At 43.2% G+C, this 15017-nt stretch overlaps 1 protein-coding gene across 1 annotated transcript; it reads left to right on the top strand.

Annotated features, from left to right (window-relative positions):
- Positions 1-1006: 1006 nt before the first annotated feature.
- Positions 1007-11326, top strand: SFXN4 (sideroflexin 4). Its single transcript, XM_059852052.1, has 14 exons — positions 1007-1276; positions 1356-1421; positions 2167-2241; positions 2586-2612; positions 2697-2751; positions 3531-3556; positions 4994-5044; positions 5130-5195; positions 5308-5376; positions 6659-6749; positions 7989-8104; positions 8813-8898; positions 9984-10098; positions 10948-11326. Exons 1-14 carry the CDS (start codon positions 1238-1240, stop codon positions 11023-11025), a joined length of 960 nt encoding a protein of 319 aa, XP_059708035.1. The 5' UTR covers positions 1007-1237; the 3' UTR covers positions 11026-11326.
- Positions 11327-15017: the final 3691 nt, after the last annotated feature.

Here is a 15017-nt window from a genome sequence, read left to right as displayed (position 1 = left end):
TTCCTGAATGTGATGAGTACACAAGTTACAGTTGTCTTCTACTGGCTTTTCCCTTTTTCTTTATCTAGTTTTGGACCAGAAGATACCCTGCATTTTGTTTTCTCACACAACATAAAAGTCTGTAAAAAAATTGAAAAAATACAAGGATAGAATTTTGATACATGGTTAGTTTTTAATGAATTTTGCAGAGGAAGAGATTAATGTAACAAGTAAAAATAATTTATACATCATTGGTTTTGTGTGTAAATGCACTAAAACATGGAATGAATGTAAATATGTGCCATTAAAAAAAAAAAGTGCAACTACTCAGGAGCACTAACAAGCATGAACTTTAATTTTGTTTGGGAGATGGTAAAAACTTGAACCCCCACAGTGCACTTACTGGAGCTTAATGACAATTTTTCTTTCACTTGAATTTGCTTGACTCTTGTTCTGCTTGAAACGGATGTAGCATCTCTACCTATAATAAAATAATCTTAACGTGGCCTAGCAGCAGGTGTGGTGCTTTGCTTTTCTTCTCCTTTCCCCAAAGCTCTGTTTCTCTGTTTGGAAGGAACTGGATGTGTTCATTGCTTCAGCAGCTCGCAGCTGCCGTGGGGAGCAGCCCAAGGACACAAAGTCCTGGGGGGCTGCACAGATCAATACAACACTCTCTGTGTGTTTTCTGTTTATAATCTTCTGACCCTCTGAGCAAAGAAGCACAAGGTGGCTGAGCCCTGACTGAGCTTTATAACGGGGATCAATGCTGTAACAAAGGATGTAAAAAAACTGAAAAAACTGAAACTGAAGCGGTGCCGGTGCTGATGTTCCAGGTTCCACTAGCTGCAAATCTTTTCAGTCCCGGTGTTCGGTTGTTTTGTGAAATGTAACCGTGGGTTTTTCCCAGTTAACCCGGTATGCCGCACCAAAGTGGCCGAGTTGTGCCTGCGAGGCCGCGACACTCCGACCTTCACCTGGCCGGGCCTTGTCCTCCCGCCGCCAACCCCTGGAGGGCGCGGGGGGTTCTGCGCAGCCCGGCTCCTCGCCTCTGCCTGCCCGGGGGAAGCCGCTGCAAGGGAAAAGGCCGTAGGACCTTGCCTTCCCTTCCCGGGGGAAGCCGCTGGAAGGGAAAAGGCCGTGGGGCCTCTCCCCAGCCCGACGCGCTGCCGGCAGCGGGGCCCCGGCGCGGCGGCTCCGCGGCCGGGCGGAGCGTGCGGCACCGGACCGGGCCCGGCGGCGCTTCCGGCTCCGCGGCTCCATGGACGCCAACCTGCGCTTCTGGAGGGCGGAGGGGCAGGTGGGCACCGCGGCCGGGAGGGGGCACGGGTCCTGCTTAGGGAAGGTCCGGAATAACGCCTCCAACGTGTCTCCCTCAGTCTTTCTTCCAGAGGTTTCTCCTCTGGGCGGACGCCTTGGATCCGCTGCTGCTGCTCAAGTCCTCCGTGAGTACCGCGGGGAAGGTCGAGATGAGCGAGCGGCCTGAGGGGCTGTGGCTGTGCCGGACTGTGGAATAGGGTCACCGCAGGGCTGCCGAGGAGAAGGAAATTCGAGAGAATGTAGCGGTGGATGTAATGTTCCGCTGCTTAAAGGCTGCAAAGAGCTGGGGAGGGGCTTTGGACAAGGGCACGGAGTGCTGGGACAAGGGAATGGCTTTAAACTGACACAGGAGGATTAGGTTGTGTAGCTGAAAGAAATTCCTCCCTGTAAGGGTGGGAGGCCCTGGAAGAGGTGCCCAGAGCAGCTGTGGCTGCCCCTGGATCCCTGCAGTGCCCAAGGCCAGGCTGGACGGGGCTGGGAGCAGCCTGGGACAGTGGAAGGTGTCCCTGCCATGGCAGGGGTGGCACTGGGTGGGATTTAAGGTCTCTCCCAACCCGAAGCATTCCACAGTCCTGCGTTAAACAGAAACACACGTGTATGCACTTCCGATGACATAAACCAAGGGACATTTCTAGGCACAGCCATCTCAGCAGCCCTGCTCAGACTGTGCCAGCAGTTGAATTATCCCAATAGTTTAAAAGTTTCTGTGATTGTGAATTCATTGCGTCTAGGAGTGTTCTTGCTTTCACTGCAAGGAACAGACACATCATTAGCTTCTAGGTTTGTTTTATAGCTGATATATTGCATTTGAAATACTGAAACTGAGGAGGTTTTGTTAGTTTTGTTTATTTTTTTTTCTCTCAAATACAGAATGAAATAAAAAGAACCAGGTTATCAATACTAATCAATGAGAAGACCCTAAGTGAGCCCATACAGAATAATCAGGTATTTTGGACTGCAGTCTTAACATAAGTGTTTATCAATATTCAATTGTTGTTTTATGGTTTAAAATGCCTACTAGTTTTAACTTTTTAAAATTAACCTTCTGTTCTGCCCTGGTGTGTGCTTTGGTGCTGTTACACAGCTCATGGGATGTGAATGCTTTATATTCAACAGGGAGTATATGGAGAAAAATTTTAGGGGAAGAATATAATTAAAGGGATATATAAATATATACACTTTGTATAAAAGGAAGTGATTAGCAAAAGACATAGAATAAATTTAGAAAAAAGTTTTTACCGAGCCTCTTCTGAAATTTAATAATTAACCTATTTTTCCAACTGTTGTAGACTAAAAAAGCCTTCTTGCTAAGCCTGGTAAGTTTACAAAATATTTAGATTTTTTTTTTTTCCTTATTCAAGTATGGCAAAGATGTTCTAATTTGCTTTTTTTGTTTTAAGTCCAGTGTACATCCTGATACAGACAAGATAATTCCTGTTTTGTTTAGACCTCCAGGTAGGTTCCCTTAAGTGAAATTTTATGTGTGTGACTGAAGCATCAGGGAGGAATAGCTCATGATGAACAGCTGCTGTGATACCACAGTGACACTCTTCTCCACATAGAAAAGCAAGCAGACTCTTCTCTTGGTTGCATTGTTAAATGTGTTAAAGATTGATTTATTTACTCCTATAGTCCTGCTGAGGAATTTCTCCCTGGGATAATCTGCTCATCTAGATGGAAACACTCTGATCAGTCTCTGATTCTTCTTGCTGCAGAATGAGTTCCCAAATCCCTCCACATTTAACTGTTTGCTGTAATTTAAGTTTTTCCCTTGATGGCTCTGGCTGCTGGATGAATTTACATTCTGGTGACACATCAGGTGTGCTTGGGGTTTGTTTAGGCAGCACAGATTTTTAGTTACAGATAACCACACTGAGGCTGTGAACTCTTTATCTCCTGTGACCACTCCCAACTGTGGCAGCTTTTGTTACACCTCTCTTTTTGAACAGTGGGCTGAACTTGTCTTCAGTTATTTAATTTCCAAGCAGCCCTGGGGAGGGGAGTTCATGAGGGCTCCTTTTGGCTGTGAAATCTGAGCAGGGGTTTTGCCTTCTTGAGCCAGGAGTAAGAGATAAAGCTTAGGGCTGAAGTTTATGGTGATGCTGGGGTTTGTGGGCAGTGCTTTACTTGGAGATGAAATAGACAGGGGAAGTTAGGAGAATTTTCTGCTCTAGACCATCCATCTACACTCACAGATGTTATTTTCACTGAAATAAAGTTTTCTTTCTTTTTAGCTTTTATGCCTGTAACTCTTCCCTTGGTGAGTAATTGTGTCAGATACCAGTGTGCATCCAGCAAGGCTTCCATTTTCCATAGTCAGGGGTTGGAGGGAGGGAATGGAAGTTTTGGGGCTTTATTGTACCTTCAGCACAAGCAGTCTGAAAGACATCTGTTTTATGGGAAGTAACCTGGAAATTCAGCCCTTAAAGAATCTCCCTGGGAGTCCAGAGCTGTTGGTTATCCTTCTCTAGCAGCATTCCAAGAGATTCTTCATGTGAAGGACAGATTTCTGATGCAAGGTGAGATCACTCAGCAATGAGAGCAAGGCCTGGGTTTGGTCTGTTCAGCCTCAGAAATCTGGAACTGCACTGGGAAGGGGTTGGAGCCTTGTGTTCTGTGTCTCAGACCCAGAATATGATTTTTTTTCTTATGTAGATGGTGCATTTGCAAGCAGGAAAGGGTGTTGTCAGTAAATTACCAAAGATATAAAAATAAACTCGTTACTGTGCTCAAAAATGGCACCATTTTGTTTCATAAAATTTGTAGCTGTAATCATGTGCTTATTTATTAATTTAGATTATTTGGGTTTGGGCTTGGCCTATGATTGTACATCCTAAGATATGTCATTCCATACAGACATTACAGCATGAACTTACATGGCACTGCTAGAAAGAACAATGAAAGTCTTGATGGCTGTTAAATTCATTAATAACAGTAATACAGTTAATAGAAATACTTATTTTTTATATTTACAGCTTAATGTGCTCTCATAGATGTGGTTAGAGTCAGTGCTGGCATTAATAATAAAGATGGATGATCCACTAATATTACACAAATTACTGATACTTCTCTGAGGCTTTGGAGATACTCAGCCTTCCTTTTATTCAATATTTTGTATTCTTATCTTGATTGACTCTGTTTTTTGAAAATGTTCCACAACTTGAGCTCGAAACCTCAAGAAAGGTCGTGGTTTATTAAAGCTGAAGTGCTTATTCACTGTCTGAATTTGAGAAGAGACTGGAAATCAACTCCTAAAACCTTTGATCTTAGGTCAGTTAGATCTAAGGTAGTGTTCATATCCCCAGCAAAACCAATCTGATCCTTTCTCAATCATTTCTTAAATTAGTCTTTTGTTACCTTAGTTATTTTATTTGCATCTATTTAAGCTTCACAGGCACAAATGCATTTTTCTTTTGGGTAAGAAAGCACCTTGCTGCTATATTCTTGCACACAATGTTTTACCACTATGTGTCTGTGTTTTATACATGCCTTGTGTGCTTTCTATTGAACAGAAAAATGAGCATGCCTCCTCTGTAACAAGAGAATGTGATAACCTGGAGCCAAGACTGATGGCCCTGGGCACTGGCTGGAGCCTTTGACACTGCTGCCAGTGGTACCTCAGCAGTTCTCCTGGTGCTCCTGCACCAAAAACCTCCACACTCTTCAAACCTCATTTGCTTGTGCATTTTTCTCTTAGGTCATCGTTTCATCTGTTCAGCGCCACGCAAGGCATTCTTTTTTTTGGCAGGTAATTGCCTCTTTCTTTCTACTTTTACAGGTCTTCTAGTCTCAATCCTGAATTCAATTTTTCTTCCAATCTCTTGTTTCTGCAGTTTGTGTTTCACACATACACCACAGCATTCACTCTGGTAAATGGAAATGGCACCCCAAAGGCTGAAGTGAGTGTTGATTTTTATTTTTGTAATCATCTTCATTGTGCAGATGCCATTTTAAACTTGATTTGCAAGTGTTTTACAATGTATTTATGCAGTGTGGTTTTTCTGTCCTTAGGAGTACTCACTTCAGCAAAAGCAGCTCTTGCTTGGCTTGGGAGCCATTTCCTATTCAGCCTGTGTTGGTGTAAGTATTTGCTTAATGACTGCCTTCCTAACAAGCTCTCCTGAGAAGGAGTAGGCACTGAGTGCCAGATATCCTTCAGGATATCCACAGTGCCTGATATCCTTCAGGACTGTGCTCTGGTGCTCTGCTCTCATGTCTTGCCACAGAACTGTTCAGAATAAGAATATTTTCTGATCATCTGTCAGCCATTATTTTGCTTGGCTTCTCCTGATGCTTCCTTTTGTGTCAATTTCTTTGTTGTTTTGCAAGCTTAGCAAACAGGTAGTGAGAGGAACTGGCCAGTGTTTACAAACACAGGGTGAGCCACTGGGGTATTGTAGCTGATTTTTGATGTGGTGCTGTGGAAGAGATCTAATTCCAAACAAGTGATGAGGTCTGCAAGCATCAGTACTGGACAGTGTTGGCTCAAATCCCAGGAACAGCACAGCCATGAAAATACTGCACTGGATTCAGTGAAATTAGTCTTCCAAAAGGGAGCTGACCCTGTGCTCTCTGCTGGAATAGGAGTTTTTGGTTTCTGGAGTTTGCTACATCAGAATGAGCTCAGGTATCATCATGACACTCATCACAAGTGTAGATGTCTCTGTAATGCCTCTCCTCACCCCCCACACAAAGCAGTGATTCTCATAAGCTTCTGGCAGAAAAATGTGATTGATTGTTCTTGCTTCTGTCAGAGGGAGTTTCACCTCTGCCCACTGCAGGGCAAAACAGCTGGCCAGGATTGCTCAGGCCTTACAGAAATCTGGGGAGGCAGCCCTGCCTGTGGGTCATCATGGGAGTGCTTCCCTTTGTCCTTCAAGGGAGTCTCTGAGGGTCAGCTGGTGTCCTGGCCCTTTATTCCTAAATGAAACTTCCTGCGAGTGTATTATGGGAATATAGAATTGGGCTGAAACTGCAGAGAAGCAGGAAAAATACAGAAGTAAACCAGATTTCCTGTTTGGGGGAGAGAGGAATGTGTGACACAATACAGTTGGATGAATGTCCAAGGAATATTAGTCAGAGGTAATTATTTTCTTTTTTCTGTCTTTGTATTCACACTGCTGCTATCCTCTACATAATAATGTTGAATGCTTTTTTTATCACAATGTTTTGCATTCTTATCCAAAAGAGTGATTACAAGCACCTTCATTAACTAGAGAAGGCGTATATTTTGTTGGAATGTTAAGCCAAAGCATTTGTTTATTTTCACAGACGGTAACCAAGTCACAGATTGATTTTCCTAGCCTGTGTCACTGAAATGCTGCACATTTTTTCAGTGGCCTGTTTCCTCTCCATGCCTTAGGCTCTCCCTCTTGCCTTCATGAATCGTTACGCGTTGAAGAACTCATTAATGCAACTTGTTGTCAGAAAACTGCTGCCTGCTCCTCTGCTTGGTGAGTAGGAACAAACTCTGCACCATGCAGCTGGCCTGAGAGCCATTTGCTTGTCTGAACTGTAGAGTTTTCTTGCTTCTGCACAGGTGTGGTCTCTTGTTTCTTCTCTGTCTGTCTTTGCTGGCCCCCTCCTTTCTGTGGGACACAACTCTCACTGTGCAGTGTCCCCGACCTCACTGGATTCTTGCTGATTTTAGTTTCAGAGCTGCAGAGCAGTTTTGTGAGCTTTGTACACATACCTGAAAGCACCTGGACAGATCAGGAGGGCAGTAGCAGTGGCACTGACGTGACCTGGTGTGGCACATCTGTGACACCAGAGTGCGACATCGCTCTGGGAGTGCAGAAAGGGAGACTTGTTCCAGCAGGGTTATTAATCCTACAAGGAGAGAGCTGTTCATTACTGCAGCAGCTCTACTGCCATGGTCAAGTTGCACCAGGACAAGTTTAACTATTTAATGTCATTAATTATGTTCCTATTGCCATTATAGAAATTTTTGGCCTTTCTTATGGAAAAATTGATAAAATTAAAATGCATCATCTCCTCTGTTTCAAATTATATGAGATGCCTACTCAGATCTTTCTGAAATACATTAGAGGTTTCTAGCTTGTTTCCTTGAAGTTGGTGTTAAATGTGCTTCTATTTTCTTAAATATAGAGAAAAGTGTGAGGGTAATTGATTAGTGTTAGTCTAGCCATTTGCAAAGTGTCCTCTGGTACACTAATGTCTTTATGGAATAGTCCTACTAAAGCTAATAAAAAGAGCAAGGTCAGAAGGTCAATCTGACCTTCTTTCAAACAAGGTCAGATTGACAGTCTATGCCCTTTCTTTCAACGCAGGATGCAACCTTTTCTTAAACCCTGTTCCTTTCAGGATTTTGTCTTCTGTGCTGGATTTTATGCTGAGCAGGACAAAACCTAACCACAACAGAAATCCCTCCACTTTCTCTTAAGCCAAAGTATTCATGGTTTGAGCTGGATGGAAATGATTTTAAAGCTCTGAATCCACAATGACAAAGCACATTTTAGGCCTGAAGTCTTGCAGTCTCTCTCAAGCTTCTGAAACAAAGATTCAGATCCCGAGTAGATTTTCATGGGGCAGTGTTTTGTTTTTTTTAAAGCTGTCATGTTGTTCATACGTGAACTGTTGAAGTGGAAATGTAAAATACACATCATTATGAATGTTACTATTGAGGCAGTCCTTTGGGATCTGTTAAAGCAAAGTCCCCTTTAACCCTGCAGGTCTGACGAGTGCATTTACTGTGGCGATGGTGAGAAGCCCAGAATTTGATAATGGGATAGAAGTGATGGACAGGAATGGCAACGTTATAGGAGTGTCTAAGAAGGCTGGTGAGAAGGTAGGTGAGGGGGTGGAGAACTTTTTTTACTTGCCTTTCATTCCCTGCTAAGAGCAGAATGTGATGCTGAGAGTAGCTAGGGTTGAATATATTGAATAAGGAATCCCACACCAGGTGCTGAATTTTTGGGCAGGCTTGGATTAGGTCTCAGGTTCCACACGTTCAGTGTCATCAAGGGTTGCTTGCCTCCCCACACCAATATACTGAGGACCAGAGACACTGGCACAGACATTTTTATTTTCTCTTGTCACCTCCAGAAGGAGATAAGACTCTTAGATCTTCTGATGGGACACCTCAGAGAAAAGCCCTGTATTGTGGAAATAACTGCATGAGCATAAGGATTTGGTGACAGCTGGAGAGAGAACATCAGATTTAACAGAGGCTAGTTAGGATGTCCAGAAGGTATAACCAATTGTATGAAGTTCAGCACAACTTTAAAAAGCAAGTCTTAGCAAAATCATTATCATGGCAGGAAATCTCATGAGTAGTTTCACCTTCCTTTTAAGGACTTTCTCAGTCATAAGCAGAGTTATTTGCCTCTTAGTTTCCATTTAAGAAAGAATTCCTCTAATAGGTGTTGTTATCCCTCATTACCTGCTGCTTTAAACTCCAGAGTGTAAGACAAAAAAAGCACTCAGAGAAGCAGGCAGTGCTTGAAGCTGCCCAGAGCACTCTTTTGACAACACTTGTTTTGCTCTCTCCCTGAAGGCTGTTATGGAAACAGCATTGTCCAGAGCAGTCTTGTTTGGGACAACGTTCTTCCTGCCAGAAGTGCTCATGTACTGTTTGCAGAGGTGAGAAGCACTGCAGGGGCTGGGGGTGCCTGGGCAGTGGGACTCTGCTTTTCAGTCTGGCTGTTACATTTGCCAGGTTTTCCCTTGGGTTTGCAGTATTGCTTGCCTTGGTGGAAGTGGTGATGTGGGAAGTTGCTGTTCAGCTGCTGTGATTCTTTGAGGTCATTAAGTGAATCTGGTTATGTCTGAGCTCATGCTCCAAGGTTTGTAGGAATGAGGTTTTCCTCTCTGCTCCCATGCAGGAAATATGTTTGTGCTCTCCTGACAGGCTGTTTTCCAGCACCTACCTAACTCCAGTTCCCTAACTTAATATTTGAGTTTCAATGTCTGTATCAAGGTTGTTCACAGCACTTAGCTTAGGTTTGTAGAGGTAATGTGGCACTTGAATTTGCAACTAAAGCTGGATCCCAACTTTCAAATAGTTTTCTACCTGTTGTAAAACATGTTCTTGCTTTTCAACATTTTAAATCCCTGTATGCTAAGAAGAAAACATTGTATGTTTTATGAGAGGGTTCTTAGCCTGCCCTGAACTTTTGGTCATGATCTTTTGTCATGTAATTTTAGCCTGCCATGATCTTTTGGTCATGATCATCCCTGTCAGGTAATTTGGTACTGCCTAAATTGATCTCCTATCAGCTTAATGGACTTCTGTTACCAGAAGACAAGTACAGATGTAAAATAAAATCTTATATCTATACATCAAGTAATACATTTTTGCACAAGGCAAAATAGGACTGCTCACAGGAACTAAACATATAAGGAAAGAGGGTAAGGCAAGAAAAATCTTAATAAAGGAACTGAGACACTTTAAAGCACTAATGTACTTTCCTTTTGCACTTTGATCTTGCTGCTTGTTTTCTTAATTTTGACATTCTGAGCTTGGAAAATGCTGTAGGCAAGCACAAAACAAAGGGAAAGCACAGGAAGTTAAGAGTAAGAACATAGGAAATGAAGTAGGGAAGTATCTTTGGGAACCATAAGCCTAGATTATTACTAATTTCAGTAAAGTAGTAGCTAATGCTCTTTGTGTCACTGTCAGGTTATTTTTCAATATACTGACATAGTTTTTTCAATGTCCTGGACAGAGCAAGATTTGTTAAAAGTCCTCGTGCTTTGGGTCCTGTGAGGATGTTTGTGATTATGTCAGTCCTAGCAGGGATGCTGCCAGTCTCCTTTAGTATGTTCCCACAGTGTGGGGAGGTAAGTCCTTTCACAGGAATTAAGATTATTGTGACATTAAATCAGCCTTTCAGAACTATGGTCAGCACTCTGAAGGCCACATATGAAAAAAATCAACAGGATTAATGTGGTACATCTAAAATGGGGCAGCTGAGAGGCTGTTTGTGAAGGCCCATGTACCAGGCAGAGGCTCACAGGACTTTTGAGGTCTGAGTTGCATTGTGTGTTATTTATATTTACGCTTTTCAGTGTAGATTTATCAGACTGTCACAACAGTCTGAAGCAAGCATGGTCAGAACTAACTCTTCCAATTTTCAGTGGTTTCTTTTGTTTGTCTAAACTTTCTGGAATTTTAGTTTTTTGGGGTTTTTTAAGGTTTCTTAATCTCTTATGACAACAAAGCAAACTGAATATAAATGAGGGGACTTTTGAGGAATTATGTACTGAGATCAGGGCTGGTTGATGCCCTTTGGGCTTCCCAATGGCTCAGCCCACAACAGAAGTTCTCCTGTGTGTCACCCTAATATATTTACAGATGGATTTGGTGATCCTAAAGGTCTCCTCACATCTAAATGATTCTGTGATTCTATAGTAAACAAAGATAATATCACTATTTAAAAAAAAAAAAATTATTTCTTCCCATATGTGTGCACATGTAGAAAATGTTGGAAGAGGAAAAAAAAGGCCCAAAACAACAAAAACAACAACAACAACAAAAAATCCCTCAAATCCCTAAATAAAGAAAGAGCCTCAAGTCCCAAATACTGGATGCAGTACTTGAATTTGTGCAAAGTGCAATAGAGTAACAAGGACTTAACATCCAGTTACCAGGCTGTGGTGGTGCTGATTCCCTTTTCTCCTGCATTGCAGATAAAGCGAGCAGACCTTGAACCAGAAATTGTGTCATCTACAGAAGAAACAGAGTTCTTCTACAACAGGGGAATTTAGAGCCTGGCTGTTGTACAGAAATGTGTGTGCTGATCCAAGTGAATCCTGAATGCATCACTGGCATTTGTGACTGAATTGTGGTTCTGTGGTGGCAAAGGTGCCAGATCTGGTGTAGGATGGTGAGCCTGTAAAGAGGCAGAACTTGGCAACGTGGCTTTGCCAGCCCAGCCTGGAGGCACATAAACACACCTCACCTGATGCTGAGAAGTGCTAGGAAAGCACTGTAACACAGCCTTTGTCACAGCCTGTGTTCTGTGCTTCCTCAGATGATTGATTTCTAAATTAAATGATGAGTACATAAGTTTGTTCTGCTGCTGCAACTTTTGGTGTGCTTCTTTCCAGGAACCCAGCTGGTGAAGGCTTTGACATCAGCACTCCTGTGGGTAAAGTCTAGCTGGTTCTTCTCAGAACACTTTGATGTCTTCAGTGATCTAACAATGCTCCTTTTGAGGATGAGACATGAGTGAGGCAGCCCTTGAAGTGATTCTAGACAAAGCAACCCTGATGGCAACAGAATATCAGTTTAATTTAGTTGTTTAAAAAGTGTTCAGGAAACGGGTGACAAACTTGACTACCAGTTAATTCCTGTTTTTCTAAACATCCTTGAAGGAGTTGAGAAGCTTGATGGCCCTTGAGGTTTAGAACTTGGTTTTTACACTGAAGCCATGGGGAAATCCCATGTCTTTCTGATGTTGTGGTGGACAATGAGGAATTTCACTTTTGCAGGTTGGCCGTGTTTATCCAAAGAAAGCAAGCTCTTTTGATATCTGCCATCATTTTTGTATGTGGATCAGCAAGGTGATACATTTTGCTGATCCTGTGAAATTATCCTCAGCTGTCTGTGAAGAGCTGCAAAAAGAGCTTACAGGAGACTGACTCTGTGATTGTGACATCCTCAGTGATTTTTGAGCCACCTCTTCTACAACCCCTGCCTATGTGAGGTACTTCTAAGGCTGTGTGACAAGGATGGAGATGCACTAAATAATATAAAAGTATTTATGTGAGGGTGATTATCACAAGTGCAGCCTTCAAAGTGTGCCATAATTTAACTTAGGGCACAATGCACAGGTCACTGCTCTGCTGTTGCTGGAGGATTGGATTTCTTTTCACAGTGTGAGGAAAACAATGGTTGCCCAATCCAATCCATCCTACAGGAAGAGATCAGTATAGAGCAAAGTAAGGAAAAATAGCAGGCCTGGGCTTTTGCAAGAAGAGATTCCTGCTGTGCTTTTGGCACTGAACAAAAGCAGGAAGCTGGGGGTTGAGTTTAATTTCTTGTTTGAGTTCTGCCTTTTTTGAGCCTTCCTCTAACAACTTACTGGGCAAGAAGGTCAGACAAGGGAAGAGGAGGAGAGAGGAGCAGCAGCACATCCTAAGGACCTGGAACTGGAGGGAACATGCTCTAAAGTTGTTCCAGGAAGACCATATGGATAATATCTGTAATTGGCAGAGTTTGCACTACTCCACTGGAGAACTGTAGTGAATTTTTAAAGGTAAAGGATTGTTTGCACCTACTGAACTCTGCAGGCTCACTCAGCCTCTGGGAGTGATGTTCTTCAGTACATGGTAAAATCTCATCAGGGTCAAGAAGATAATTGTGTTGTAGCAGACCAAAGGGTCTGCTCATGGCAGGTTAGAACTTTGGGGTCACTTCCAACCTAAACCATTCTATGATTCTGCCACAGGGTCAGGTGGAACAGGCTTAAGCCTTAGCCTGCCTCTCTGGGTGAAGTGTTTGTCTCCTTCCAAAGCTTTAATAGCAGAGGCACAGTATCCTGCAGTTAGATTATCTAAACCATGTTTCTCTATTCCTATTTCTGTCACATACCAAAGGCAAATGCAGGAGGGGTCTGATTCCACTCTCAATAAACAGCAACTGGCACTACAGTGAAGATCTGCACCTCTCCCCACTCCTTTTTTAAACATAATTTAAGAATGGCTAAAGTAAATGCTAATTACATGAACCACAGTGGGAACAAGCAAAAACCCCCAAAACCTAAGAGTAGAGCAAAGCCAACAAATAGAAGAGAATTATATTGGTGAACTTTGGATTGTCATGGTAACTAGACAAGCTATAAATTCACTGGCAACACACTTAGATGTTTTAAGCAAATTGATGTCATTACAACTCCATGAGTAAGGCTTCTGGAATAGGTCTGGTAATAGAGTCTGTTATTACAGCTGCCCCTTCTCAAACTCCACCAGCTCCTTACTGAATACTTGAATTGAAATTTGCCATATTAAACCCAGCTCCCTCAGGGTTATTAAATACCCCTTTCCCCCATCCTCATAAACGTTCCAATTGCCCTAACCAGAATTTTCCAGAAGAGGAGGGCAGGCACCTGCCATCTAAATTGTCAGCCTGGCTGACTCAGCTGCTTCTCAAATCAGGGCAGGGGAAATACATTGCTAAAAAGGCCCTGGCATCCTCAGCCTTGAACCAGTCCCTGAGCTGAGAACTGCCAGGAGCAGACACCTGGTAGTCCAGAGATACAAGACTGGGACAAGCAGCAAAGCAGCATGTCTGAGGGACCTGGGAAGAAGAAAACTTCTCCTTTGTAATGTGGAATAAATTAACAACATACCAGCCCAAGGCAGGTCTGAATCCTGCCTTAGCTGGCCCTGGTGTTAAGTGACAGTGCATTAGTGGTGGAACCAGTTTAAGTTGTGGTGAATAACAGATGGAAGCTTTCAGCTTCAAGGAAAACAGAAGTCTTAGTACAGCACAAGATGCTGTGCCTCACCCAATCAGCTTGTCATCTTGAAATGTAGGAAAATCCAGTGAGGCTTTCAGGCCCCTTTAATGTAGCTTAGGAAAAAAAAAAAAATCAGCCACTCCCATGTTAAGAAATGCTGAGATCAAAGCCTCTCTCAGCTGGAGCTGTGTCCCTGCTTTACCCCCAGGCCTGTAATACAGCCATGCTGCTTTTCCCTTTTCCCCACATGCTGGGGGTGGAGGGAGGAAGGAAGGAAGGATGAACACAGGGAAGGAGTCCTGCACTGCAGCTCCTTCCCTGTCAGACAGCAAACACCACGTGCTGCACAGTGTCAGGGAGGAAGGAACTGCTGCCCAGCTTTGGAGTCTCCTCCTATCCCACATCACTCAGCAGCTCCAAGGAATGACTTCACCTGACCAGAGATGCTCTGACTCAGACTCCAGCCAGCTGCCTAGGGAAGGGTGTAAGGCACTGTGAGGCAGCTGGGAACTCCCTGCACTTGAGCTTTATGGCTTGTTTTTTATCAAGAAATGGAGCTGCTTCAGCTGACATCTCACACTACACAAGGAACAAACCCTCACTTGCCATTTCAGGAGCAGTCAGAGGCTAAAGGCAGGAGCAGCCAGGATGTTCAAAATGGATTCTGTAACATGTCCCATGTCAAGTTTTTCCAGGTTGAACAGCATTACAGTGCTCTCCATTGAACATTCCCCCTTCACACATTTCCCTGCAGGGAAACAGGGCAGGGCAGCTCCTACCAGGAACTAAAACCCCAGGGATGAAAGCAGTAAAGCAAGTAACCCAATTTACTCAGCAAAATCTCAACTGCAGGGACTGAGTGTTTATCCTGCTCCCCTTTCCAAGAGCCTCTGCCCTGCTCACTCTTTACCTTCCAATTTCTGCAAATGTAGTGGAGATGTTATGGTGCAGGAACCATACACCATTTTGTATTTCTCCCAGAACAGAAAGGTAGTAAGATGAAAAGGTATGAATAAAAATTCCATTTGAAATGGCCTTTGCCTCTAGGAGGAAGAAAGGATGGCATCTGACTGCAAAAGAGCAACTGCACCCCCAGTCTGCTTGTGTGCATCCTGGGGAAAGGGAAGCGAGAAATAAGTAGAAATGTTTTCTTGTCCTGATCTTGCAAATTTTTCTGTTTTATTTTAAACATTTTTGAAAAGAAACAGTGTCAAAAGTCAATAAGAAAATGAAAGAACATTAAGACAATCCTTTGAACTCACTGAAGCTGAGAGAGGCCAAAAAATGTTGTACAGT

The sequence above is a fragment of the Haemorhous mexicanus genome, chromosome 7, assembly GCF_027477595.1.
Source record: "Haemorhous mexicanus isolate bHaeMex1 chromosome 7, bHaeMex1.pri, whole genome shotgun sequence".
Classification (NCBI taxonomy): Eukaryota; Metazoa; Chordata; class Aves; order Passeriformes; family Fringillidae; genus Haemorhous; species Haemorhous mexicanus.
Note: the sequence above shows the minus strand (reverse complement) of the source record. Positions and strands in the feature narration are given on the sequence as shown.

Coding starts and splice junctions, on each gene's coding strand:
- SFXN4 (XM_059852052.1), top strand. CDS start 1,238: ATGGACGCCAACCTGCGCTTCTGGAGGGCGGAGGGGCAG. Junction 8,899..9,983: donor CTCATGTACTGTTTGCAGAG/GTGAGAAGCACT, acceptor TGTCCTGGACAG/AGCAAGATTTGTTAAAAGTC. Junction 10,099..10,947: donor TGTTCCCACAGTGTGGGGAG/GTAAGTCCTTTC, acceptor CCTGCATTGCAG/ATAAAGCGAGCAGACCTTGA.